The 27,730-nt window shown below is 43.0% G+C and overlaps 1 protein-coding gene across 3 annotated transcripts in view; it reads right to left on the bottom strand.

The window, feature by feature from the left end:
- The window catches only part of PDE10A (phosphodiesterase 10A), a 574,288-nt gene that overhangs the window by 85,655 nt on the left and 460,903 nt on the right, over nt 1-27,730 (bottom strand). For all 3 annotated transcript variants that reach the window (XM_073337888.1, XM_073337887.2, XM_073337882.1), the window contains 2 exons: nt 8,863-8,983; nt 6,563-6,612 (listed from right to left, as the gene is read on the bottom strand). In XM_073337888.1, the coding sequence (XP_073193989.1) occupies nt 6,563-6,612; nt 8,863-8,983 (171 nt within the window). The remainder of the gene's footprint in view (nt 1-6,562; nt 6,613-8,862; nt 8,984-27,730) is intronic.

Genomic DNA, 27,730 nt, shown 5'->3' on the forward strand with positions numbered 1-27,730 from the left:
GAGGCTTTTTATCCAACATTTCCCAGGAAAGGGGGGGTGCAAGTGTTGGGAGGATTGTTCATTGTTCTTAAGATCCAAGGGTCTGGGTCTGTAGTCACCTAAGCAAATTGGTGAGGCTTTTTACCAAACCTTGTCCAGGAAGTGGGGTGCAAGGTTTTGGGAAGTATTTTGGGGGGAAGGACGCGTCCAAACAGCTCTTCCCCACTAACCAGTATTAGTTTGGTGGTGGTAGCGGCCAGTCCAAGGATAACGGGAGTAATATTTTGTACCTTGGGGAAGTTTTGACCTAAGCTGGTAAAGATAAGCTTAGGAGGTTTTTTCATGCAGGTCCCCACATCTGTACCCTAGAGTTCAGAGTGGGGGAGGAACCGTGACAAATGCCCATGTCCCCTTTGGCATCTGCTAGGGGCTGCTGGTTTGTGTGAAAAAGCACAGTGAACACTTTAAACAGATGTAGCAGCTGCCACCTCAGAGATCCTACTCCAGGGATCTTGGGGGCAATCTTTGCCTCTTTTCTCAGCAGGAAACTGCTGCAGGTACATTGCATTACCACACAACTCCTACATACCTTTATAGAAAAGTCCTGTAGAATTTAATAGGGATAAAACCAACAAGGTTATAGAGAAATTACTCTGAAAACCTATGGAATTTTATTAGGAGTGAAAACTACTTAACATATATTTTAACAATCTTATGAAATTCAAGAGCAAGGATATAATTTCCTATTCAACTCCGTCAGATGGTTAAAACACTTACAGAAAGATATCTTGTTCTGTTAAATTATATAGGACTTTTCTCCATTAGTGAGATACCTCTTTAGAAGCCAGTGTAACACCTGTATTATGCACAAAGCAGAATACAGCAGACAGACTAATTCAGAGCTTTCTTTTGAATTAATCAAATGTGCATTAATTTTTGTTTAAAAAAGCACATTCATTTCACCATATTCAAATACAATTTTCAAATACAGAAAGGGCTATCCATACTAAAACCAAGAGAGTGGAAAGCATTTATGACTAATTCATTAAAGCCAATTTTAAAACTGCAATGACAAGGCTGTTTCCCTGTTCCTTCAATGAAATTTTAAAAAAAGCACAAACATCTTCCATGATATGAAGTAATCACTTGTTGGGTCTCACTTTGTAAACCTAGATTCTGAAGTATCTGAAATGAGGAAACTTTCTTCTGTGTTATGTATAAATTAATGCATTAGAGAAATGGTCAGAAGTAAATAGGATGAAATTCAATGAGGACAAATTAAAAGTACTCCATTTAGGAAGGAACAATCAGTTGCACACATACAAAATGGAAAATGACTGCCTAGGAAGGAGTACTGCATAAAGGGATTTGGGGGTCACAGTGGACCACAAGCTCAGTATTATTCAACAGTGTAAAGCCATTGCAAAAAAAAAGTGAACATCCTTCTGAGATGTGTTAGCAGGAGTGTTGTAAGCAAGACATGAGAAGTAATTCTTCTGCTCTACTCTACTCTGATTAGGCCTCAACTGGAGTATTGTGTCCAGTTCTGGGCGCCACATTTCAGGATGGATATGGACAAACTGGAGAGAATCCAGAGAAGAGCAACAAAAATGATTAAAGGTCTAGAAAACATGACCTGTGTGGGAAGACTGAAAAAATTGGGTTTGCTTAATCTGGAAAAGAGAAGACAGAGGGGACATGATAAAAATTTTCAAGTGTGTAAAAGGTTGTTACAAGGGGGAGGAAAAAAAATTGTTTTTCTTAACCTCTGAGGCTAGGACAAGAAGCAATGGGTTTAAATTTCAGCAAGAGAGGTTTTGGTTGGATATTAGGAAAAACTTGCTAACTGACAGAGTGGTTAAGCTCTGGAATAAATTGCCTAGGGAGGTTGTGGAATCTCCATCATTGGAGATTTTTAAGAGCAGGTTAGACAATCATCTGTCAGGAATGGTCTAGATAGTTCTGCCTTGAGTGCAGGGGACTGGACTAGATGACCTCTTGAGGTCCCTTCCAGTTCTATGATTCTGTAAATACACAACTAGTTGCAAGACAACAGTGGAACACTGGGCATCAAGATTCCTACTTTCTTATACAATATCATCCCTCCTTTCCCCATGTACATACATATATACAGGCCCACACACAATGATGTCACTAGTCTCAGGCACCAAAACTTCTCAAATATTCCTTCAAAAAGCATGATGTTATGAGGCTCAAACAAAGATTGGCTTAACACTGAAGTAGTCATCCTGACTGTTGAGATTACTTACTGGATGGAATCAAGAAGCTTTTCAAATATTTCCCAAGTTAGCTAAAAAAGCCTAAGGCCAATATTTCAAAATTGTCCACTATTTTTGGTTGCCAAATTTGATACAGTATAGCTATCCATACCTCAAACTGGATACCCGAAACACTGAGCCACCAAAAATTAGAGGCCATTTTTGAAAATATGGGTGTAAATATTTAACTGCTTCATTCATCTAAATTTAGGAACTTGTATCATTTTGCATTTATATATGCTACACAGAACAGCAGAGCAAAACACGGGAAGTTTTATCTGTGCAACAGAAGTAACTGTAACTAAACCACCAAGAGGGATACTTTCAAACACACAACTGGCAATGAGAGATACCTACCTCGCACTGAAAGTCAATGGTAGTTAGATACCTCACTGTCATTTGTGCCTTTGAAAATGTAACCTCCTTAAAACTACAAAACTTAGGGTAGGTCAAAAATGTTATAGGTCCAGTACACAGGAACAAGGATCCCCAAATTAACTGTTAGTTACAATTTTTTAAAAAAGAAGTCTACTGCATTACTATTAAGTGACAGGAGTACAATATGGGCCTAACCTCAAGCCACTGAAGTGGCAATGGGCTTAAATTGGAGCAAGGGAGGTATAGGTTGGACATTAGGAAAAACTTGCTAACTGACAGAGTGGTTAAGCTCTGGAATAAATTGCCTAGGGAGGTTGTGGAATCTCCATCATTGGAGATTTTTAAGAGCGGGTTAGACAAACACCTGTCAGGAACGGTCTAGATAATATAGTCCTGCCATGAGTGCAGGAGACTGGACTAGATGACCTATTGAGATCCCTTCCAGTCCTATGATTCTATGGTAAGTGAACAGAAAATCTCACATGGGTTTTGATGGGCTTTGGATCAGGCCCTATATGACCAGATGAACACCATGCCATTGTGGGGCAACTGTAATCACATTTCAGTGACAAATATAATCAATGTGTATTTTTTATGCAGCTGGTATTTATTTTTTTCAGTGGTAGAGTTCATTATAATGGAGCACATTATCTTGCTTGTCTAAAAAGCTATAAAGACAGCAAACATACAGCTCCCATGTCAGGTGCTCAAGAGGTCAGGAAGCTGTAAGGTACCCCTCCTCATCTTGTTCCCCCCATGCAGAATCATAGAATATCAGGGTTGGAAGGGACCCCTGAAGGTCATCTAGTCCAACCCCCTGCTCAAAGCAGGACCAATTCCCAGTTAAATCATCCCAGCCAGGGCTTTGTCAAGCCTGACCTTAAAAACCTCTAAGGAAGGAGATTCTACCACCTCCCTAGGTAACGCATTCCAGTGTTTCACCACCCTCTTAGTGAAAAAGTTTTTCCTAATATCCAATCTAAACCTCCCCCACTGCAACTTGAGACCATTACTCCTCGTTCTGTCATCTGCTACCATTGAGAACAGTCTAGAGCCATCCTCTTTGGAACCCCCTTTCAGGTAGTTGAAAGCAGCTATCAAATCCCCCCTCATTCTTCTCTTCTGCAGGCTAAACAATCCCAGCTCCCTCAGCCTCTCCTCATAACTCATGTGTTCCAGTCCCCTAATCATTTTTGTTGCCCTTTGCTGGACTCTCTCCAATTTATCCACATCCTTCTTGAAGTGTGGGGCCCAAAACTGGACACAGTACTCCAGATGAGGCCTCACCAATGTCGAATAGAGGGGAACGATCACGTCCCTCGATCTGCTCACTATGCCCCTACTTATACATCCCAAAATGCCATTGGCCTTCTTGGCAACAAGGGCACACTGCTGACTCATATCCAGCTTCTCGTCCACTGTCACCCCTAGGTCCTTTTCCGCAGAACTGCTGCCTAGCCATTCGGTCCCTAGTCTGTAGCTGTGCATTGGGTTCTTCCATCCTAAGTGCAGAACCCTGCACTTATCCTTATTGAACCTCATCAGATTTCTTTTGGCCCAATCCTCCAATTTGTCTAGGTCCTTCTGTATCCTATCCCTCCCCTCCAGCGTATCTACCACTCCTCCCAGTTTAGTATCATCCGCAAATTTGCTGAGAGTGCAATCCACACCATCCTCCAGATCATTTATGAAGATATTGAACAAAACCGGCCCCAGGACCGACCCTTGGGGCACTCCACTTGATACCGGCTGCCAACTAGATATGGAGCCATTGATCACTACCCGTTGAGCCCGACAATCTAGCCAGCTTTCTACCCACCTTGTAGTGCATTCATCCAGCCCATACTTCCTTAACTTGCTGACAAGAATACTGTGGGAGACCGTGTCAAAAGCTTTGCAGAAGATGAGCATAATGTGAAATCTTGAGCTGCAAGGTTAATGCTACTAGTAGTTTCTGCAAAGAGGAAGTGGAGGAGGTAGGGCTGTTGTTCAGTTCTCTCAGAGTACAGCCACCAGCAGAGCTAGCCATCCATCCACATGCTACACCCTCATAAGTGAAGGCTAAACTTCCTGCGAGCTCAGTGGAGGTTTGCATCACCCCCAAAGTGGAACAATGATTAAATGCCAGAATTGGGCAGAAAAAACTGAAGATGGTATTGACAGTCGGTGGGCAATGTGTGGAAAAGCATACGCCCACGGAAGAAAAGTGATGTCTTTTGCAAGAAATACCTATGTTACAAAACTCTCTCAGAACAGGACTGATTTCTGAATCATAAAATGGGTTCTCTTTATTATACCAAATATTTATTGAAGGAGTGAACTAGAACCCGAAAGTTAGATTCATTTCTTACTTTGAAAGAGCTATTGTACGACATTTAATTCATACCTTTGAATGGGACACTGTCGACTAGTCTGTTTTTAACAAATGAGTTAAAAGTATTTCCAGGTAGTACTCCAGCCCCCTGTCAGTTAGTGCACCTTTACAATCATGCTTTCCTGCTGTTTTGTAAGTAGTTTTCTCTTCTCTTTCGCTGCATGAAAGACCCACACAAACAGCAGCAGGGAAAACTGAATAATGGACTATGCAGGAATAAACCATGAAAGCTGACTAAAGTGAAAGATTAAACTAAAACAATGGAGAAAAATGTTTTGCCTCTCTAAACAGTTGCATTTTTAAGAGTCGGAGGTGTTTCTTGTACCAACAGTAGGCACACATTTTTCAGACAAAAATGTGATTTTTAACTCAATGGTGTCCCTTTAAAGTGTAACTACATTTTCCTGCCTGCAATTTTGTCACGTAACTAAATCTTATATGAGGGCATCTGGATAAATTGCCAAGATAAACATTTCTGCTTAACTTAATGCATTCTAAAAACCACAGCAAAATAGTGATTATACAACAAACAACACTGGACTAAACTCATTCCTGTTATAATTGTTGTAGCCAATTAATTTATACCACAAATTAATTTGGCTCCTCATTTTAAATGTATGTGATCTATTTCTTCATGTTAATCAATGCAGGAGTTTGAAATTTAGGTCACTTCATTTTCAGCCTACAATTGACAACAAAGAAACTGATGAAGTTTAGAAACCAGAAACTTAACAGGATAAAAAGAGTAAGTCACATTTAGAGAAAATCAAAGTTACATTTTCTCTCTTTAAAGAGAACATCTTTGGATAAATGCCAGGACTTGTGCTTGGCCATGTTGTGGGGAAAACTGTACAAGAATGCAGTCTTGCAGCTTCATAGTAACATAAGAATGGCAATACTGGGTCAGACCAACATCCACCTAGCCCGGTACCCTGTCTTACGACAGTGGCCAATGCCGGATGCTTCAGAGGGTAATGAACAGAACAGGGCAATTATTGAGAGACCCATCTCTTGTCGTCCACTCCCAGTTTCTGGCAGTCAGAGGTTTAGGGACAACAAGAGCATGGAGTAGTGTCCCTGACCATCTTGACTAATAGCCATTGATGGGCCTATCCTCCATCAACTCATCTAATTCTTTTTTTGGACCCAGTTACACTTTTGGACTTCACAACATCCCCAAGCATCGAGTTCTACACATTGACTGTGCATTGTGTGAAATGTACCGTCATTTGTTTGTTTTCAACCTGCTGCCTTTTATTAATGAAGTTGCTAGACTTTAGAGAAAGAATAGCATTATATCTGTAAAGCTAAAAAAATACTGATTAAAAAGCAAGGCCCTTGGAAGCTCAGTGCAAAAAATACTTTTGCTCATCACTAAATTCAGCAATATTGCATCTACAGAAACAAAAATAATGTAAAATTAATATTCAGAACTTAACTAGCATTTCCTGCTAAATGATGTACAAATAAGATTACAGTATATTTGGGGAAGTGGAAAATGCACTTTTAGTTAACTGTACAGAAAAGCAGCATCTAAATCCAGAATACTTACATTATTGCATTCTCCCAGGAAATATAGTGCAAATCCATCAGCTTTTGTAGCTGCCAAAGCAATAATAAAAGAAGTAATTGTACTCAGAGGGAGAATCAAACTTTTGCATGTTCTCCAAGGTGAAACCATAGACTCATTCCACTTAGGACAATCAGCTAAACTTCTGAACGTGAAACACCATTGATGTATCTCCTAAAACTGCAAAGTTAGTGGCATATGATAATACTTTGCAGAAACCCTGCAAAGTTAGTGGCATATGATAATACTATCTGTTTCCCCACCAAATTTAATATATTTGAGACATAATTGGAAGCTGCAACCTGATAAACTTACCTAGTCTTTACTTCATGTCTAGTGAATGTTACATTGCATGAGTACATATTACAGCATAAGAATTAAGTAAAAATACACATCCATAATGTAATCATACAGAACATAGATAGCACATTTTCCATCAACAGAAGAAAAGTTGTTTCCCATGTATAGAGCGTAAATATCTCTGTCCTTGCCTTAAGATACATAAGCCTCAAATGCTGCCACTAAGTGTGTATGACAGGATTGTTTCTAGTTTCTATGACATGTGGAGGCCTATGTTTTCCATAGCTGTTCTGTATTAAATTCATTAAGACACTCCAGGGAGTAAATATTTGCTGGCAATTACTGCAAGACTCAGGTGGTGTTGTGAGGCATAAGGCCAAAGGCTAAGTGTTTAAACATGAAAAAGTGCAATAATCCCTTAGAAATAAACCATCAGAGGTATCTTATTGCTAAAACAAAAAAGAACTCTCGGAAACAGAAGAACACATCAAGCCTGTGCTTTTACACTCAGCATTACAAAATAGGCTTAACACTTTGGGCACAAATAGACCTCTCTGCCTGTCAGTAATGCTATCTCCTGTAAATGCACAGGTCTGAATGATTTCCTCATTTTTATGAACAAATAAAACACTCCAGTCAGTGCAGTTCAGGGAAATGATTATATTTTGAGGGCGGTTAAAGTCAGTTGGCCTTCTACACTTGTTTGACAGAACCAAAACTCCACTGTCTGATTGCTTAATTATTGACATGGATATGAATCACATCATTGCCAGTCAGTGAGAAGCTCATTTGTATTTGAGTTCAAAAGTCATTTCCAGAGAAAATATTACATGTCTATTGGACATTACAGGAAAGAAGAGCATTGTAAGTTAAGGAAAGAAAACCTACTCTCTAGTCTACTAGGAGTATGGAAGGATGTGCTGCCTTTGTCTCTCCTCCAGCCCTCATTTGCTCTCTAACATAAACCAGTACTGACCAGCTAGGATGAAGTTGAATCAGAACCCTCAGGGGTTCTCAAACTTCATTGCACCACGACCCCCTTCTGGCAACCAAAATTACTACATGACCCCTGGAGAGGGGGCCAAAGCCTAAGCCTGCCCATGCCCCTCTTCCAGGAAGTGGTGCTCAGGCTTAGGCTTTGGCTCCAGACCCCAGGAAGTCTAACGCCAGCCCTGGCAACCCCATTAAAATGGGGTCCTGACCCACTTTGGGGTCCTCACCCACAGTTTGAGAACCACTGCATTAAAGTGACGGTAAACAAATACAGTCTATTTGAAATACAATACACATAAAACAGAAGAACCAGCTTCATGTTACAAAGTGTCAAGAGTGGTAGGGGTATGGGGGAAAGGTTGTAAAACAACTATTTGCAAAGTATGTGAGGCAAACAAGCCTGAAGAGATGCTTTCAATACAAATCTGCCTGTTCTCACGTTGGTTAAAATTTGGGGCAAGGGGAGGTGATGGAAGCTTTACATTTTTACCGGAAACGTGTTTCACTTTTATTCTTGGACAATATTCTGTTTCACAAAGAGGCACCTGTATCACATCAAAAAGTGCTATAACTCTATAGAGTTTTAATTTATCTTCTAGGAAAACACACATCCAAATCACCTCACTTTTGTTAAAGGAGCAGTCAAGATTTGCAATAATATTGCTGATAGCTAATTCCACAACTTTCCAAAGCAATCTGTCAGGCAGCACCAAAACCAGAATAATCTACCAAGTGGTTTGCTTTGCAGCGGGCCCTGATCCTGCAACTGGACTCATAGCTGGGTGGACCCTTGCCCCAAGCTGTAGTTCCACTGACATCAGTGGGGCTCCATACCAAGGCAAGGGCTACTTGGCGTGGATGCAGTTGCAGGATGGTGTACCAAGCACGTACAGTTATTCTGTAATAACAATATTTATTTAATAGCTTAAGTAATGCACAGAGTACCAAGACAAGGCTTCAAATAAAGGGCATCAAATCCTCTTCCTTACCTATTTTAATGATGCTGCTCAGTTCATATAAGAGAAGTTGGTTGTCTCCGCCTGTATCCAACCGTTGTTCTATGTAGCTGTTCAGTTCGTACACCACTCCTTGCATATTTGTATCCTGGTACTATTGACCCAAAGAGGAAAAACCCAGTTTAGAACAAACATATTCTACAACTTGAAAAAAGCGTTCTCAACATACATATAGAAAAATACACAGTGGAGGTAATGTATCTAATCAATCCTCAATTGTCCCCCTAACCCAATTGCCTGAATATTCACGCCATGGCCATGTGATATGAATTAACATTCCATGCTGTAGCCAGCTAGTCAATTGTTCAAAACTCAACTATCTTTAGTAATTATGTATCATCTGGCTTCAGAGGGGTAGCCGTGTTAGTCTGAATCTGCAAAAGCGGCAAAGAGTCCTGTGGCACCTTATAGACCAACAGATGTATCGGAGCATGAGCTTTCGTGGGTGAATACATCTGACGAAGTGGGTGTTCACCCACGAAAGCTCATGCTCCAATACGTCTGTTAGTCTACAAGGTGACACAGGACTCTTTGCCGCTTGCATCATCTGCAAATTTTGCCACCTCACTGTTTACCCCTTTTTCCAGATCATTTATGAATAAGTTGAATAGGACTGGTCCCAGAATAGATCCCTGGGGGATAGCACTATTTACCTCTCTCCATTCTGAAAACTGACCATTTATACCTACCCTGTTTTCTATCTTTTACCCAGTTACCAATCCATGAGAGCACCTTCCCTCTTATCCCATGGCAGCTTACTTTGCATAAGAGCCTTTGGTGAGGGACCTTGTCAAAGGCTTTCTGAAAATCTAAGTACACTATACCCACTGGATCCCCTTGGTGTACATGCTTGTTGACCCCTCAGAGAATTCTAATAGATTGGTGAGACATAATTTCCCTTTACTAAAACCATGTTGACTCTTCCTCAACAAGTTATGTTCATCTGGTTCTTTTGGGTGTGTAGGCACATTTGACCAACCATACTTATTGATGGATTCAACACACAGCTTACCCCAGGCATCCCAGAATATGGTGTGCTGTTATTTCTGCTATTGCTTTCTTGCATAGATTTCTACTATTTGTATAATTCCCTCCACACTTTCTGCCACAAATACAGAACATATGACCCTATACATCTGAGAGTCATTTGGTTTCCTCATTTCAAAACAAGTAAATGCTTGCTGAGTGAATAGCATTAATTCCCAACAGCCTTATTTAAACTGAACTTTTGTCATCAACGGAACTGAATACTGACCAAAAATGCTGATGGGAGAACAACTCATTGTTTGACCCATAACCTCTTCTTAACTACCTTAATACTGTGTCCACCTATTGTTCCAATAGACATGTACAACTGCATGATACCTGGCAGCTCAGATATCCTCCTTGAGGTTAAGGTTGTTTTTAAATTATATAATTTTTTAAATTATTTGTATTACAAACATTCCTGAAACAATATTAGGTGACAGTGGATGTGTGTGTTTACATTTTGGAAGAGAGCGTGGTGCTTACCAAAAAGAACATCTACTAACATTTTTTTAGAGGAGCACACAGTGCAAGTAAGGTGCTTGGCAAGCTGCGTCCACATACTGAACCTGGTTCTCCACTGCCTTACCCCTTGTGTAGTAATTTACAAGGGAGTACAATCAGAATGGTGGTATTCTACATATAACTTAGCACTCACTTTGCACAGGCACAAGTAACTACACAAAGAGCAAGGCAATGAAGAATGAGGTCTGGTGTTGCCAGCATACATGAGCCCAGATCTGCAAACTCATGTTGCCACAGTCTGGGTTTCTCTAAAACCAGGACTGTAAATCATGAAAAATTGCACATTGGATTTGTTATGTAGAAAAATGTCCTCAAAGGACTTGGGGGTGACCAAATTCATTTTCACCTGTGACCTACAGTAATCAGGATCTGAAGCTAAATCTTCAAAGGTTAAGGCTTATATTTTAACCCGCTCCATCATCTACATCAATCTATCAGCATAGCATCATAACCCTTTACTCAACTTTCACATAACTCAGAACTATGTATACATTCTAATTATGCTGTCATAAATATAAAGGGAAGGGTAAACCCCTTTGAAATCCCTCCTGGCCAGGGGAAAGCTCCTCTCACCTGTAAAGGGTTAAGAAGCTAAAGGTAACCTCGCTGGCACCTGACCAAAATGACCAATGAGGAGACAAGATACTTTCAAAAGCTGGGAGGAGGGAGAGAAACAAAGGGTTTGTGGGTCTGTCTGTAGTCGTCTTGGCCAGGGACAGAACAGGAATGGAGCCTTAGAACTTTTAGTAAGTAATCTAGCTAGGTATGTGTTAGATTATGATTTCTTTAAATGGCTGAGAAAAGAATTGTGCTGAATAGAATAACTATTTCTGTCTGTGTATCTTTTTTGTAACTTAAGGTTTTGCCTAGAGGGGTTCTCTATGTTTTTGAATCTAATTACCCTGTAAGATATCTACCATCCTGATTTTACAGGGGGGATTTCTTTATTTCTATTTACTTCTATTTTTTATTAAAAGTCTTCTTGTAAAACACTGAATGCTTTTTCATTGTTCTCAGATCCAAGGGTTTGGGTCTGTGGTCACCTATGCAAATTGGTGAGGCTTTTTATCCAACATTTCCCAGGAAAGGGGGAGTGCAAGTGTTGGGAGGATTGTTCATTGTTCTTAAGATCCAAGGGTCTGGGTCTGTAGTCACCTAGGCGAATTGGTGAGGCTTTTTACCAAACCTTGTCCAGGAAGTAGGGTGCAAGGTTTTGGGAAGTATTTTGGGGGGAAGGACGCGTCCAAACAGCTCTTCCCCAGTAACCAGTATTAGTTTGGTGGTGGTAGCGGCCATTCCAAGGATAACGGGGGTAATATTTTGTACCTTGGGGAAGTTTTGACCTAAGCTGGTAAAGATAAGCTTAGGAGGTTTTTCATGCAGGTCCCCACATCTGTACCCTAGAGTTCAGAGTGGGGGAGGAACCTTAACATGGTGGCACAGTGGTGGGATTAACCTGAAATCATTTTGAGATCCAGTTGAGATTTTTTGAACTAGAAATACAGATTTTAAAAAGGAATTTTTAGGAAGTCCAGAAGGCAGCTTTGAAACTGAAAGCAGCTTGGTTTCTCTCTGCTTTGTGGCCAAGCAGAGACAAAAGGGGATTATCTTGTGAATTGCAGGTTTCATTTGCCTGGAGGCAGGGTACTTAACTCCTGCAGGGAAATTCACAGTCTTCCAACCCAGAGGTTTGTTTTTTTTTCTTTTCTTCCTAAAAGTAAATAGGGGGTGTGTGCTCTACCCATTTGCCTGGAGACAAAAGTGGCAGGGTTTTTTTTAGGATTTTGATTTTTTTTTTGTTTTACAAGGAGCACAGGTTTGAAAAGAAATTTTTTTTTTCTTTGGGCTGGGTAAGCAGGTTCCCAAGTAGTTCGAGGTTTTTTGCTTTAATTTGGGCCCAGAGCAGAGACAAGGGAATTGTCTTTTTCTGTAGGCTGACAATCACTATCAGAGAATAGGTATTCTATTCCAGCACAGCAAAAAATTACAGCCAAGTTTTGTTTGTTTATTTCTAAACCTCGGGTGTAAAGTTAGTTAAAAACAGAGAGGTTAGAATGACCAAATCCTCAGCTCGACTACAGCTGGAATTAGCCAAATTTCAGGCTGAGGAAAAACAAAGGGAACATGAAAGACAGATAGAACTCATGCGGCTGAAGGAGGAGGTACAGGAGGCTGCCCACAAGAGGGAAATGGAGGCAAGGAAGCATGTGGAGGAGGTGGAGAGGATAAAGGCCCAGCAGAATATACCAACAAACCCTAGCAATCCTTCTCCAGGTACCACTTCCCATCCCAGAAAGTTCCCCACCTACAAGGCAGGTGATGATACTGAGGCCTTCTTAGAAAACTTCGAAAGGGCCTGCCTTGGGTACAACATCTCTACTGACCAATACATGGTAGAGCTGAGGCCGCAGCTCAGTGGACCCTTAGCTGAGGTGGCAGCTGAAATGCCTAAAGAACACATGAACAAGTATGAACTGTTTAAATCCAAGGCGAGAGTCAGAATGGGGATAACACCCGAGCAGTCTCGTCGGAGGTTCCGAGCCCTAAGGTGGAAACCAGACATGTCATTTACCCGACATGCCTACCACATTGTGAAACATTGGGATGCCTGGATATCAGGAGCAAGTGTTGAATCTCCAGTAAATTTGCCCTTCCTAATGCAAATGGAACAATTCTTAGAGGGTGTTCCTGAGGAAATAGAAAGATACATCCTAGATGGGAAACCCAAAACTGTAATCGAGGCAGGAGAGATTGGAGCCAGATGGGTGGAGGTGGCAGAGAAGAAGAAAACTGGTCGCAGTTGGAGCGGAGACCAGAAGGGACCACCCCAGACCACACCCTATTACCGGGGGCCGCCCAAAGCCCCACCTACCTCCCAAAGAACCCTCCAGACCCCTTATCGTCCCACCACCCCATTCTCCAGCAACCCTCCTCGTCCCAGTGACCCGTCAGCTGGACGATGTTTTAAGTGTAACGAGCTGGGGCATGTAAAGGCCAACTGCCCCAAGAACCCCAACAGATTACAGTTCATTGCACCGGAATCACACCAGAGGTCCACAGGCCCAGATACCTCCCAGATACCCTTGGAGCGGAGGGAAACTGTGAGTGTGGGCGGGAAGAAGGTCACCGCGTGGAGGGACACCGGAGCACAAGTGTCAGCTATCCATGCTTCCTTAGTGGACCCCAATTTAATCAACCCAGAGATCCAAGTGACGATTCAACCCTTCAAGTCCAACTCTTTCAATTTGCCTACAGCCAAGTTGCCTGTCCAGTACAAGGGCTGGTCAGGAATGTGGACTTTTGCAGTCTATGATGATTATCCCATCCCCATGCTGTTGGGGGAAGACTTGGCCAATCATGTGAAGCAGGCCAAGAGGGTGGGAATGGTCACCCGCAACCAGGCTAAACAAGCCGTGAGGCCTAGCTCTGTTCCGGAAACTTCTATCAGGACCCAGTCAGAGGTGATGGACCTGGACCCCAGGCCAATGTCTGCAACAGCAGTAGTGGATCCAGTCCCAGAGACCCAGACGGAACCAGTCCCAGAACCGGAACCAGCCGAACAACCAACACCAGACCCCGTGTCAGCACTGAATCCAGTACTTGCAACCTCAACACCAGAGGGCCCCACCGAACCTGAACTGGCAGCAGCCGATAACCCTACACAAGAGGCTCAGCCGGAGCCTGAATCCCAACATAGTGCACCAGCGGAGAGCGGTTCACAGTCAACAGAAACAGCTCCATCCCCTATATCGCTTCCAGAGGGACCAAGCCTAGGTCCACAATCCCATGAGGAACTGATGTCTCCAGGATCAAGGGAACAGTTCCAGACCGAACAGGAAGCAGATGAAAGCCTCCAGAGAGCTTGGACGGCGGCACGGAGCAACCCACCGCCTCTCAGATCTTCTAATCGATCCAGGTTTGTTGTAGAAAGAGGACTTTTATACAAGGAAACTCTTTCTGGGGGACACCAGGAAGACTGGCATCCTCAGAGACAGTTGGTAGTTCCAACTAAATACCGGGCCAAGCTCTTGAGCTTAGCCCATGATCACCCTAGTGGCCATGCTGGGGTGAACAGGACCAAAGACCGTTTGGGGGGGTCATTCCACTGGGAGGGAATGGGCAAGGATGTTTCTACCTATGTCCAGTCTTGTGAGGTGTACCAAAGAGTGGGAAAACCCCAAGACCAGGTCAAAGCTCCTCTCCAGCCACTCCCCATCATTGAAGTTCCATTTCAGCGAGTAGCTGTGGATATTCTGGGTCCTTTTCCGAAAAAGACACCCAGAGGAAAGCAGTACATACTGACTTTCATGGATTTTGCCACCCGATGGCCGGAAGCAGTAGCTCTAAGCAACACCAGGGCTAAAAGTGTGTGCCAGGCACTAGCAGACATTTTTGCCAGGGTAGGTTGGCCCTCCGACATCCTCACAGATGCAGGGACTAATTTCCTGGCAGGAACTATGAAAAACCTTTGGGAAGCTCATGGGGTAAATCACTTGGTTGCCACTCCTTACCATCATCAAACAAATGGCATGGTGGAGAAGTTTAATGGAACTTTGGGGGCCATGATACGTAAATTCGTAAATGAGCACTCCAATGATTGGGACCTAGTATTGCAGCAGTTGCTCTTTGCCTACAGAGCTGTACCACATCCCAGTTTAGGGTTTTCCCCATTTGAACTTGTATATGGCCGTGAGGTTAAGGGGCCATTGCAGTTGGTGAAGCAGCAATGGGAGGGATTTACACCTTCTCCAGGAACTAACATTCTGGACTTTGTAACCAACCTACAAAACACCCTCCGAACCTCTTTAGCCCTTGCTAGAGAAAACTTACAGGATGCTCAAAAAGAGCAAAAAGCCTGGTATGATAAACATGCCAGAGAGCGTTCCTTCAAAGTAGGAGACCAGGTCATGGTCTTAAAGGCGCTCCAGGCCCATAAAATGGAAGCATCGTGGGAAGGGCCATTCGTGGTCCAGGAGCGCCTGGGAGCTGTTAATTATCTCATAGCATTCCCCACCTCCAACCGAAAGCCTAAGGTGTACCATATTAATTCTCTAAAGCCCTTTTATTCCAGAGAATTAAAGGTTTGTCAGTTTACAGCCCAGGGAGGAGACGACGCTGAGTGGCCTGAAGGTGTTTACTACGAAGGGAAATGTGCTGGTGGTGTGGAAGAGGTGAACCTCTCCATGACCCTTGGGCGTATGCAGCGACAGCAGATCCAGGAGCTGTGCACTAGCTACGCGCCAACGTTCTCAGCCACCCCAGGACTGACTGAACGGGCATACCACTCCATTGACACAGGTAATGCTCACCCAATTAGGGTCCACCCTTACCGGGTGTCTCCTCAAGCTAAAACTGCTATAGAACGGGAGATCCAGGATATGTTACAGATGGGTGTAATCCGCCCCTCTGAAAGTGCATGGGCATCTCCAGTGGTTCTAGTTCCCAAACCAGATGGGGAAATACGTTTTTGCGTGGACTACCGTAAGCTAAATGCTGTAACTCGCCCAGACAACTATCCCATGCCACGCACAGATGAACTATTAGAGAAACTGGGAAGGGCCCAGTTCATCTCTACCTTGGACTTAACCAAGGGGTACTGGCAGGTACCGCTAGATGAATCTGCCAAGGAAAGGTCAGCCTTCATCACACATCTCGGGCTGTATGAATTTAATGTACTCCCTTTCGGGCTGCGAAATGCACCCGCCACTTTCCAAAGACTTGTAGATGGTCTCCTAGCGGGATTAGGAGAATATGCAGTCGCCTACCTTGACGATGTGGCCATATTTTCGGATTCCTGGGCAGACCACCTGGAACATCTACAAAAAGTCCTTGAGCGCATAAGGGAGGCAGGACTAACTGTTAAGGCTAAGAAGTGTCAAATAGGCCTAAACAGAGTGACTTACCTTGGACACCAGGTGGGTCAAGGAACTATCAGCCCCCTACAGGCCAAAGTGGATGCTATCCAAAAGTGGCCTGTCCCAAAGTCAAAGAAACAGGTTCAATCCTTCTTAGGCTTGGCCGGTTATTACAGACGATTTGTACCGCACTACAGCCAAATCGCTGCCCCACTGACAGACCTAACCAAAAAGAAACAACCAAATGCTGTTCAGTGGACCGGAAGGTGTCAGAAGGCCTTTAACAAGCTTAAAGCGACACTCATGTCTGACCCTGTACTAAGGGCCCCAGACTTTGACAAACCGTTCCTAGTAACCACAGATGCATCCGAGCGTGGTGTGGGAGCAGTTTTAATGCAGAAAGGACCTGATCAAGAATTCCACCCTGTAGTGTTTCTCAGCAAAAAACTGTCTGAGAGGGAAAGCAACTGGTCAGTCACTGAAAAAGAATGTTATGCCATTGTCTACGCTCTGGAAAAGCTACGCCCATATGTTTGGGGACGGCGTTTCCACCTGCAAACCGACCATGCTGCACTAAAGTGGCTTCACACCGTCAAAGAAACTAACAGAAAACTTCTTCGGTGGAGTTTAGCTCTCCAAGATTTTGATTTCGACATCCAACACATCTCAGGAGCTTCTAACAAAGTGACTGATGCACTCTCCCGTGAAAGTTTCCCAGAATCAACTGGTTAAAATCGTCCTTGAGATGTGGAAAATATTGTTAGTCTTTATGTACTTGGTAGTATATTTAGAGATGCATGTGTCTTATTAACTCTGTTTTCCTAGAGCTCCAGGAAGAAATCCCAGCCAGTGTTTCACCCTAGCTGAGATTTGGGGGGCGTGTCATAAATATAAAGGGAAGGGTAAACCCCTTTGAAATCCCTCCTGGCCAGGGGAAAGCTCCTCTCACCTGTAAAGGGTTAAGAAGCTAAAGGTAACCTCGCTGGCACCTGACCAAAATGACCAATGAGGAGACAAGATACTTTCAAAAGCTGGGAGGAGGGAGAGAAACAAAGGGTTTGTGGGTCTGTCTGTAGTCGTCTTGGCCAGGGACAGAACAGGAATGGAGCCTTAGAACTTTTAGTAAGTAATCTAGCTAGGTATGTGTTAGATTATGATTTCTTTAAATGGCTGAGAAAAGAATTGTGCTGAATAGAATAACTATTTCTGTCTGTGTATCTTTTTTGTAACTTAAGGTTTTGCCTAGAGGGGTTCTCTATGTTTTTGAATCTAATTACCCTGTAAGATATCTACCATCCTGATTTTACAGGGGGGATTTCTTTATTTCTATTTACTTCTATTTTTTATTAAAAGTCTTCTTGTAAAACACTGAATGCTTTTTCATTGTTCTCAGATCCAAGGGTCTGGGTCTGTGGTCACCTATGCAAATTGGTGAGGCTTTTTACCAAACCTTGTCCAGGAAGTAGGGTGCAAGGTTTTGGGAAGTATTTTGGGGGGAAGGACGCGTCCAAACAGCTCTTCCCCAGTAACCAGTATTAGTTTGGTGGTGGTAGCGGCCATTCCAAGGATAACGGGGGTAATATTTTGTACCTTGGGGAAGTTTTGACCTAAGCTGGTAAAGATAAGCTTAGGAGGTTTTTCATGCAGGTCCCCACATCTGTACCCTAGAGTTCAGAGTGGGGGAGGAACCTTGACATATGCAATTAACTATGTGAATAAACGATGTCACCTTTGTAACGTGTTAGCAAACATTTAATAAATCTAAGGAGACTGAAGTTCCTGCACACATTTGTGCAACTGTGAAAATGCTAGCTGCATAACAAGAGTATTAATTTGTAACATGGCAGATTTCCATCCTGAGATTATCTGGATTTGACAACCAGCAAGATGAGCAGAATTTGTTTAGAATCATAATCAAGTCATTTTATAAGAGGCTGATGAGGTCTAAGACAAGTGGAAAATAAAAAGCTAAATCAATCACTATGACTTTGGACCTGTACTGGTTTCATTTTATAACACAGACTAGCACATATTTTGTACAGGTTTGGCAAAATAAAATCTAAACTGATCCCAGCTGATGAAAGAAATTCCTCAAACAATTCAACCTTCAGCAGGAAAAAAAAAGGCATGCAAATATGGTTATTTGCCATCACATAACTATGAAAATATTTAAACTGTAACAGGAGTCCTGAAGGTTAAAAATTACCAACGATACTCAAATCTAACTAACCCCTTCCTCTGCCTACTCAACACTTTGTGTATCAAACTGATGACCCTACCAATATTTTGGGGCTTTTAATTGGGAAATCTAAATTTCAATGTCACTAAACTAAGGCAGCATTAATCTATTTTAATTAACTCTATCAGTGCCAGTGATAAAACTGCATCCTACTGACATGTTAATTGTACTGATCACCTAAATCATAGTACCATAAAATGGGATAATAATTTGAAGGACAAATCACTTTGTAAACATCCATGATTAAAGAATTTTTTGCAGAGCTTTTTCAGAAATACTTCTAGCACCTGTTTATCTTTAGAACATACCAGTAAAGCGCAACAGCTGACAAGAAATCAACAATGAAAAATAATTGGAAGAATACTGCTAGATTTTCTATCTAAACAAAAGGACGCACACTTTTTTTAGAAAGCTGCACAAAAATTACAATGATCGCTGAGTCCATGCAGAGATATTGTGACTTCAGAAAGAGTCAGATGGATGTGAGTCATTCAATATGAAGAATTAAGTAATCAAAAGGTAAAGTGTATGTAACATTAAATGAAACATGAATAAGTATGAAGAACTAAAGTGACAGATTAATCTGCATGCCTTGCTGCTTATAAGGTAACTGTGCCAGGAACATTATTCCTCTTGCTATTGGGGCGGGGGGGGGAGGGGGAGGGGAGAGGGAACTCAACAAAAAAACGACTGATATAATCTGCTGTAACAGAAAGGCTATGGTAATAGGAATCAATGTCAGTAAATACAAAGTTAAAAATCAGGTTTCAGAGTAACAGAGTAATGCATCCCATGAAGTGAGCTGTAGCTCACGAAAGCTTATGCTCAAATAAATTGGTTAGTCTCTAAGGTGCCACAAGTACTCCTAAAGTTAAAAATTAGTAGCAGACATGTGCCTATCTTAGTGTTTTCTATAGTTTCTTACAGTGTTTGCAGAGTTCCTGTGGCAAAATATTAACAACAAAATTGATATTATAGTAATTATTATTATTATTTTCTCCCCCCAAATCAGAGATTCCCAGCCTGTGAGGTACAGTCCTGTCCTTTTATGTGATCTCAGTTATTCAGCAGAATTCACTTTGCAGTGCATGAAATTACTTACAGGATTTTAAAAACTAGGACTGTAGCTTCCCTTTGATGTGTGAGAAGGGAGTGCCAGACGCATTTTGGGACTATAGAAGGATTGGAACTCAGAAACCTCTCTGGATAAGGTGAAGAGAGGTGAGGAAGCCACAAAACATGATGGAGGAAGGGGAGGCAGTAAGAAAGATCACAAGCTTTAAAACAACATTGCTTGAGACATTTAAGAAATGAACTGGCCAGAGCACTAGAAAATATTTATGATGGATTTGGAGCTACTCTGTAATAACCTTAGGGTGACCAGACAGCAAGTATGAAAATCGGGAAGGAGTGGAGGATAATAGGCATTTATATAAGACACAGCCCCGAATAATAGGACTCTCCCTATAAGAGTGGGACATCGGGCCATCCTAAATAATGTATGAATATCATATATTCTAACCATTTGACTGTTGTAAGGGGGGAGGCTGTTTACTGTATGAATACAAAGGGTTAATTCAGGTAGGGGCCAGCTGCAAATATGCAGAATAAAGGACAACAGATTCAAATAGCAACCCAGTTACTCACACTTCAGGGAGAATATTTGACCTATTCACTTTAATGTCCTATATCCAACCCGCTATGGAGATCAAGGGACCAGTTTGTCATGGGGTGATCTCAGTTTGTAAACGTAAGAAAACCAAAAAGCCTGGGAGTCTAAGACAAAGGGCTCCTGGGGGGGATAAAAGTGCCATTCTTGAGGGAGCGGGGAGTGGGTGTTGGGAGTTGCTGATGAGAAGCAGGTTCTCATTGGGTACGTCTACACTGGAAAACAAACAAACCTGCAGCACCATGCCCCACAGCCTGGGTCTGCAGACTCAGACTTGCACTACACCACTAAAAATAGTGGTTTAGTTGTTCCCACCAGGCTGGAGCTTTGGTTCTGAGACACGACCCCCAACACCAGGTTTCAGAGCCGGAGCAGGAACCTCCACATTACTGTTTTTAGCACTGTAGCATGAGCTGGTCTATGGACCCAGGCTCTCTGGCTCACTGCTGTGGGTTTTTTGTTTGGTACTATTTTTTTTTACAGTATAGACTGTGAAGGGGCAAGGCCAGATGGCTACAGAAAAGTAGTGGGAGATAGATATATTACCTCCAGGCTAAACAAATGCCTGGTACCAGGATAAGTGAAATGGCAGCTGCTCCAGGTTAATTAAGACACCTGGGGCCAATTAAGAACTTTCCAGAAGGCAGGGAGAATGCTAGGTTGATTGGGACACCTGAAGCCAATCAGGGCTGGCTGAAACTAGTTAAAAGCCTCTCAGCCAGTCAGGTGGGTGGGCATGTCAGGAGCTGTGGGAGGAAGTTGTGCTGTTGGAGAGACTGAGTAGTACACACCATATCAGGCACAAGGAAGGAGGTTGTGAGGTAAGGTGAAGTGGAGCTTGAGGAAGTGAGGGCTGCTGTGTGAGAAGTAGCCCAGGGAATTGTACATGTCATGTTTCTAAAAGGTCAACTACCATAGTCAGCGGGGGAGCTACCCACCTGAGCCCCAGGGCTCCATGTGGGATGGCAGCCTGAGCCCCAGGGAGAATGGCGCTGGGCAGTTGGGGCTGGCAGCCTGAGCCCCAGCAGTCAGTGGGACCTGCAGCCCAAGCTCAGTGGAGCTCAGTTGACCAGGGCAGTGAATGGGGTCCAGCAACAGGAGCCTCACAGAGTGCGGAGGAAATTTAAACTTAAAACCCTGGAAATATTCATTTTTAGGAGGGGGTTCACGAGATTTCACAATTTAGTGAAGGGTTCACAGGCTGTTAAAGTTTGGGAACCACTGCTCTAGGTCCTCATATCCAGGCTATTTCCAAGTCTTGTAAATTCTTTTTGCATAACATTGACACATTCTACATAACATCCATTCTTTCTGCCTTTCCTATCCATCCACGAGAACTGTAGTCCAAACTGTCATAAATATCATGCCTCAATTATTGTAATATCCCTTTTGCTGGCCTGAAGATATGCAGTCTTGCCCTATTGATATCCATTTGGTATACTGATGCAAAGATCATTTTCCAAGTGTGTTGCTTTGCCTTACCATACTGACTATATTGTTTCCTTATAGTACCAAGTCAGTCTGTCTGTATACATCTGTTGTCTCTTGGCTTAACCTTAGAGAATAAGCTCTTTGGGATCGAGGCTGTCTTTTTGTTCTGTTTTTGTACAGCACCTAGCACAATGGTGTCCTGATCCATGACCAGAGCTTCTAGGTAATACAATAATACAAATAATTAATATAATAATAATAATAGATGGATGTGTTGTGGAGAAGAGGTAGTCTCAGCCTCTTAAGCCATGTAAAGGTTTTCCATGGCTAACTTGTTGGCTGAGGAATAATAATGATAAAAATCAGTTTGAAGACAAAGCAAATTACCACCTCAAATGCACTTTCCATAGGTGACAGAGGATGAAGCAACATAGATCACTTGTGGGAAAGAGGAAAGACATTTCCATGCAACCAGTCCAGTCAGCATTATGTGAAGAGAGAAAAAGAAGCAGAGAGGAGTAGAAAATACCCATTTATAGAAATTTATACACTTATTTGAGTGAGAAGGATTTAGTTCTCATTTGACACACAAAGTGATTACCTATATATGAAAAAATAATGTACTTTATTCCATAAATGATAAAAGATGGCACTAGGTTCCTTACAGATAGAATTTATACATTTAGATTACACAAACCAAAGTAAAATATGCTGACAGCATCTAAGAGCCAATTTTCCCATAAATTTCTTTTCCCAATCATCCCTGTGATGGGGTGGGGATCCCCATCCAGTGCGGGGTGAGTACACCCCACCACTCGAGCACCTGTTTCTTCAGAGTAGGACGCCTGATGGACCTACACTGATAAGATTAGCAATAAGGCCTAATATTCAGAGTCAGTGGAGAATCTCTGGTTCGCAGGGTCAAGGCTTAGCGGTCTGAGTTTATAGGGGGTCTCTGATTCACAGGGTCTCGAGGCCTAGTGGCTGGAGTCAATAGTGGTTCCCTGGTTCACAGGGTAGGCAGACCTAGTGGCCAGAGTTCATCAGGAATCCCTGGGCTGCTGGGTTGGTAGGCCTAGCGGCCAGAGTCCATGAGGAGTCCCTGGATGGCAGAGTAAGCAGGCCTAATGGCCAGAGCCAATGAGGGGTCCCTGATTCACAGGGTAGTGGGCAACCCCCAGGGGGAGGGTGGCAGCCTAGGGTAGGCGGACCTGGGTCCTCCCTACTCCACCGGGTCCCAGCCCAGCGCCCTCGTAGTGGCAGAGGGTTCCACCAAGGAGGTCAGCAGGGATCCAACTGCAACACGCTGCTTATGTCTAGGACTATGGCTAGTCCCCCCCAGGCTACTTCCTACTGTGGTTCTGGTGGAAGTAGTTGGGGCATCTTCAGGTTGCTCGGCAGGGACTGTTCCTGGCGTCTCCAACCCCTCTTGAGTATCAGTGGGTGCCTGGGCGTCAGCCAGGGCCTCAGAGTTTTGGGCTTCTGCGGGGTGGATTGGTAGCTGCTCCCCAGCGAGGCCCTGTATGCTATATCCTTCCCCTCTGGTGATCAGCCCCAACTGAACTGGGCTGTCTGTCTTTATACTGCCACTGCACCTGGAGCATGCCCAGTAGGACCATGGGGGCATGGCTTCCTCAGCCACCCAGGAAGAGTTAACCCCTGTCCAGTGTCGGGTGAGTACACCCTGTCACAATCCCACAGAAAATGATGACCAAAGTTCCTTTAAAGACTATGCATAGTGTAATTATGTGATGTTTGTTCATATACAAATGCATTACAAAATGTCACGTCAATGTTTTTCCTACTAGCAGCAGCCAGCACAAGCTTTCACTACTTTAACAACAAGATCCTTAGCACTGAAACAGAGAACCATCAATGGAAAAACTAAGCCATCATTTTAAAGGTGAACTGAAAAATAAATCAATACAGGTTATTTGTTACAGTCTGGAGGGCTAGAATAATATTTTGTCTGGATGCAAATAAAAACAATATGATCCTCAATGTAGTCAGGATTGAGGAATGCTGATAGTGTTACATAGGGAAGTTTGCAATGCCACTGCTGTGCTATATCTGTTTTGTAGATAATTAAAAGATTTCAGCTCCCACAGCTACAATCCTGCACCTTTCACTATTGCTATATTATTCAATAATTTTTTAAAAATTAAAGATAATAAAATGATTTGATGTATTGTGTTAAAATACATTAGCTGCCCTTCTTTTGAAGTAGCATTTGGTCTTATGAAAAAAGAAAGACAATTAGGAGGTGAAGGTGTACTGCATGAATTTATTGGGCTCTCTCTACATAAGATTCACTGTCTACACCATCATCTTTCTTCATGGCAGAATATTACAGGCTGTTGATTTATTGTATCATAAAAAAATCAAGCTATATAATTTAAAGAATCATATGACCATTGGCTTATTTGTCCACATAACTACCTTTCTCCTAATTTGCTTCTAATACAAAAATGCATTCTCTTCTCCAATCTTCCTTTGTGGCCTACTTTTAAAAAATACTAGAAAAGAAACACTGGTGTAAAATAATTTTCTCAACCTCAGCCTAACGGGTACTTTCAAAGAGCTGCCAGGTTTTGCAGTGCTTGGCTGCACTAATAGCTAGATCCTTCATATATGCAAATTGATATTCCCATTTCCAATCATGAGTTACAGTGACATATCTTAGCTTTCGTGCAATGATACTGCGAAAACAGTTAAACCACACCTGTGAAGAACTGAAATATGGGACACAGTTTCATGCCCCCCAAAATTATGGAAGGTCATGAAATTCCATTAAGACAAAAGTTTGATTTTTGAGGGCAGAAGCACTGAGCGGTGGGATATCATATACTTGGCTTCAAAAATAAAAGTATAGAGAAACACAACAATAGGCTTAAAGTATCCACCTGGCTTTCAAAGCAGTAGAGATGTTGAAGACAGGAAACAAAGAAATCTCCTTGATCCAAAAATCAAGGGTTGGCTTGTGTGAGCAGTTTTGTTTAAGCGTGGACACTGGAAAGCATGATGCTATAAAAAGCTGGCTCTGCTGTGATTAATTGTAATGCTTGTATATAGCCTGAGAGCAAACTGCTGCTACATGTATTTGTCTGACGTCTATTCTTCTTGTTTTGACTGAAGAGGACATGGGTTATAACTTGTTCAGTAAATAAAGCTTAACTTTGCAGCACCATGCACAGGTATTTATGAATTGTTTGTTCACACATCAAATGCTGCTCATGACAAAATCAAAGGAGGGAAAAATGTGAAATAACAGCTGGCAGGACAAGCCCTATTATTAAGTTGAAGGATGCAAAACAGCTCTATTACTACACAGAGAGCGCTCACAGTTTTTGAAGGCATACATTTTCCAGCTTGTTTATACAGTCGATTTTCAGGCCTGATCTTAGAGAGAGAGAGAGAGAGAGAACACTGCCTTCTGAACATCAACTTCTTGCCGCATAGTCACTGATCGCTGGCATCCAATCCCAGAGACTTTCCTCCAACTTTTCATCCACTGGTACATGTCAATATTGAGACAGATTCCCTCAATGCAAACATTAAATTAAAAATTATTTTAATGGAGTGAAGGAGGCATTGACTGGACTATAAAGACAGAACACTTTGATTATGCAGAACAGAAAAGACAGACCCATTTTATAAAATCTGATATTCACTGCAAGTGTTACGAAGACCATACTACCTTAGTTATACCACTTATCCAGACAACAGCATTGTGAAAAACATTTAATGAAGTCCATTAACCTTTATATTTTAATTTGGCAGGTCTGGATATTGCAATTTATTTAAATTTGCCTTGATAAATTGCACATTCCCTGTTAATATAGCTATGTTGATGCCTCACCTGTAAAACACTCCAAAAGACATTCCAAAAGAAATCATGAAAAAATTAAAAATATGGTCCAACCTTTTTCCATCTCCATTCTGCTTATCTGCCCCTTTCCCTAGTCTCTTACTACTACCAACAGTATCCATAAGCCTCTTTCTCCATTCCAACTTCATAAAATGCAAGCATCTTCCTCTGATAACACTGAATGTTGTATTATCTTCTGAAGGATATATATACTGCTCCTGGGGGAATTCTATGCCACTGCGCATGCGCAGAGTTCATGTCCCTTACAGATTTCTTTGTTTCCCTGCAGAAAAATGACTTTCTGACAGGGAAGCAAAGGAAGCCACAAGAGCGGTCATGTGACTCTCCCCAGGAGTATATTTTGGGTGCCAAGGGCAGCCGGCAGAGAGATAAATCACTGTGGGGAAGGGGGCAGGACTGTGGAAGACCCAGCTGGTGGCTTCTACCCTGTGCTGGGCTAAGTTCCTAGTCCCAGCTGGGCTGGGGAGGACAGGACTTCCTCTTTCCCTGCACAGCATCTAGGGCCAGGTCAGACATCCCCAGATTTCTCCCCATGCTGCAGGAAGCTTTGCAAGCTCACTACTCCCTGGCTTCTTGCCTCCATCACTCCTCAGCTGCAGGGGGAGGGATCACTGTACGGGAAGCTGCTCCCTCTTTCGACCAACCCTCATACTCAGATCCTCATGCCCCCACACCTAGAATCCCTCCCCCACACACGGACCATGCTGACAAGTCATATGCACCCGGATCCCCATCCCACTGAGCCCCAACCAGGTGCACCTGGAGCCCCACCCCACTGAGCCCCCACTCCCCCCAGCATTTGGACCCCCCACTGAATCCACCACACCCAGACCCCCCTGCCAAGCTCTATCCCCACCCCCCCCAACCTACCCCCGCTGAGTTGCAACCACTTTAACCTGGGCCCCCCTACAGCATCCCATTACTGATGCACCCAGAACCCCACAACAAACCCTTGTGCATCCAGATCCCCCCTGCCCCCAGGTCCCCCACTTAGCTGCCTGCACCCAGATTGCCCCCCCACATAACCCTCTCAACCCACACCAGGATCCCCCCACACGAAGTTCCTCCACACTTAGATCCTGCTGGGCTGAGCCTGCCTGGCCATACCTGGTGCACCTGGCACAGAGGGGGCAGGGACCTGGGGTATTTCTGGGGCAAGCCCGGTCCCTGCCCTATGTCAGGGTTGAGTCCAGCCTTACTGCTGAGTCCATTTCCCAGGGGGAGCTGCAGAGTGATCTCCCACCTCTGTGCAGCCAGTGGCCTGTGCTCCCCAATGCCATGCTGGAGCCTCCACATTTAGTACACAAATAAAATTTGCAGAATTTTAAAATATTGTGCACAGAATTTTTTTTTTTTGGGTGGTAGAATGCCCTCAAGAGTAATACATATATGTCTGATGTCCTAACCCTTTTCTTTTAACTTTTCATTACACCATTCATTTTTGGTTGTGAAAAAGTTTAAATCCTATGATCAATAAAGAAACGGTGTGAAGAATGAATAATGAACTTGCTGTGGCAGGGAAATATGGAAGGGATTTAAATGGGACAGAGAAGTCATGCAATTATTACAATTATTTACTGAAAAGATACTGATTCTGTAACTTTCAGTGGCATATTATGCGAGGGTGTTACCTGGTGCCAAGGCAGCTGCCAAAAGCCCTAAGTCCAAAAACGGGAAAGGAGAGGATTAAGTGTTATTGCCATTTCCAAGAATAAAGTACTGTAAATCAGTTAGTCATTTGCTAGGTAATAATTTCATGGTGTTTATACTGTAAACTACAGCAAAGCGAATTGCTGCTGGGATCACTACAGTTTACAAAGCAAACAGGCTTGCCAAAATGCAGCTTCACCATGGGTACTGTACAAGCCAAAGTGGAATGCAAAAGAAGCCATTATTTGAAATGAACAAGGGCTAATTTCACTATGATTGTATCAGGCACACTGAGCATTTTTGTTTAAGTTTAAGGTTCTGAGGTACAACATGGAACACAGCCACCATGGGAGAAGGAAGCAGCATACAGGACAAAATCCTCGCCATGACTTAAGCAGCAGTATTGGATATGTTAACCCCTAGCCTGCACACACATGCCAGTTCTGCACCAGACCCATCCACAACATACGTGATATCCTGTACTCTCCCCTCCCTGCACAGCTGTCTGTGATCCCAGTCTTTTTCTACCCATGGACTGGGAAAGCAGACACACAGCA

Source organism: Lepidochelys kempii, chromosome 3, assembly GCF_965140285.1.
Source record: "Lepidochelys kempii isolate rLepKem1 chromosome 3, rLepKem1.hap1, whole genome shotgun sequence".
Lineage (NCBI taxonomy): Eukaryota > Metazoa > Chordata > Testudines > Cheloniidae > Lepidochelys > Lepidochelys kempii.